At 48.1% G+C, this 882-nt stretch overlaps 1 protein-coding gene across 1 annotated transcript; it reads right to left on the reverse strand.

Moving 5' to 3' along the window:
• Positions 1 to 8: 8 nt before the first annotated feature.
• On the reverse strand, positions 9 to 530 carry LOC125199999 (protein CUP-SHAPED COTYLEDON 3-like; the record flags this gene model as incomplete). Its single annotated transcript, XM_048097817.1, has 3 exons — positions 494 to 530; positions 140 to 414; positions 9 to 62 (listed from the first exon to the last, which is right to left on the reverse strand). Coding segments are annotated over exons 2-3 (318 nt in total), but the record flags the coding sequence as incomplete, so codon positions are not given.
• Between the last annotated feature and the right edge of the window lie 352 nt (positions 531 to 882).

Consider the following 882-nt stretch of genomic DNA (forward strand, 5'->3'; position numbering starts at 1 on the left):
CCTTGCACCAAGCTCTTCTTCTCAGCTGCCTTGTGGAAAATTCTGCATATCACCCACTCATCCTATCCAAAATCAAAATCAAAAACTATTTCCTAGAATAAAACAAGTCAACCCTAGGTAGGCTAAAAAAGTTTAATACCTTGGCGGTGTGGCGGCAGGAGAAGTCGCCGTCGAGGCGGTACTCGTGCATGACCCACTTGGTCTTCTCCCCTCGGGGGGCTCTGCCTTTGTAAAAAACTAGGGTTTTCTTCATCCCAAGAAGGCCCCCATTCGCACCGCTCACCACCTCCCTATCTTTCCCCGTTGCCTTCCAATAGCCAGCGCCGGTCGCCCGGTTTGTTCGCAGCCCGCTCGGGTACTTCCGGTCTCTCAAGCTGAAGAAATACCACTCCCTCTCCCCCATTTTCGCCGCATCTGCACAACACACACATATATATGGGGATTAGGGTTTAATTAATTAATCAATTTGGGAGATGAATATGTAGTAAAGTACCAGGAAGCTCCCACGGCTCGCATCGGTTGAGGTCGACTTCAGCGATGTGGACGCCGCCTAAGTCACGAAGTTAAGACTTAATGAGAATGAGGATATATTTATTAGAGATAAATATGTAGGTGGTATTGATAGTTCAAGAACACGTACAAAAATCGTATAAGTTAAAACTTTAGTTTTATATATACTACTACAACCCTCACCTTCTCTAAGACACACTCCAACTCTCTCTACTACTCGTTCCGTCGGAGGGAGGACCGAAGTCTAAGGTGGGGTGGCTACTTCTCGAGTAGTGGAAGATGAATCGAAGGTTCCAGAAGTTGCCGTCGAAGACGCCGCAGGTGTAGCGACTTCAGCTGGAGTTGGCTACGCTCGGCACCCTCGAAGGACCA

This window comes from Salvia hispanica, unplaced genomic scaffold (assembly GCF_023119035.1).
Source record: "Salvia hispanica cultivar TCC Black 2014 unplaced genomic scaffold, UniMelb_Shisp_WGS_1.0 HiC_scaffold_767, whole genome shotgun sequence".
NCBI lineage: Eukaryota > Viridiplantae > Streptophyta > Magnoliopsida > Lamiales > Lamiaceae > Salvia > Salvia hispanica.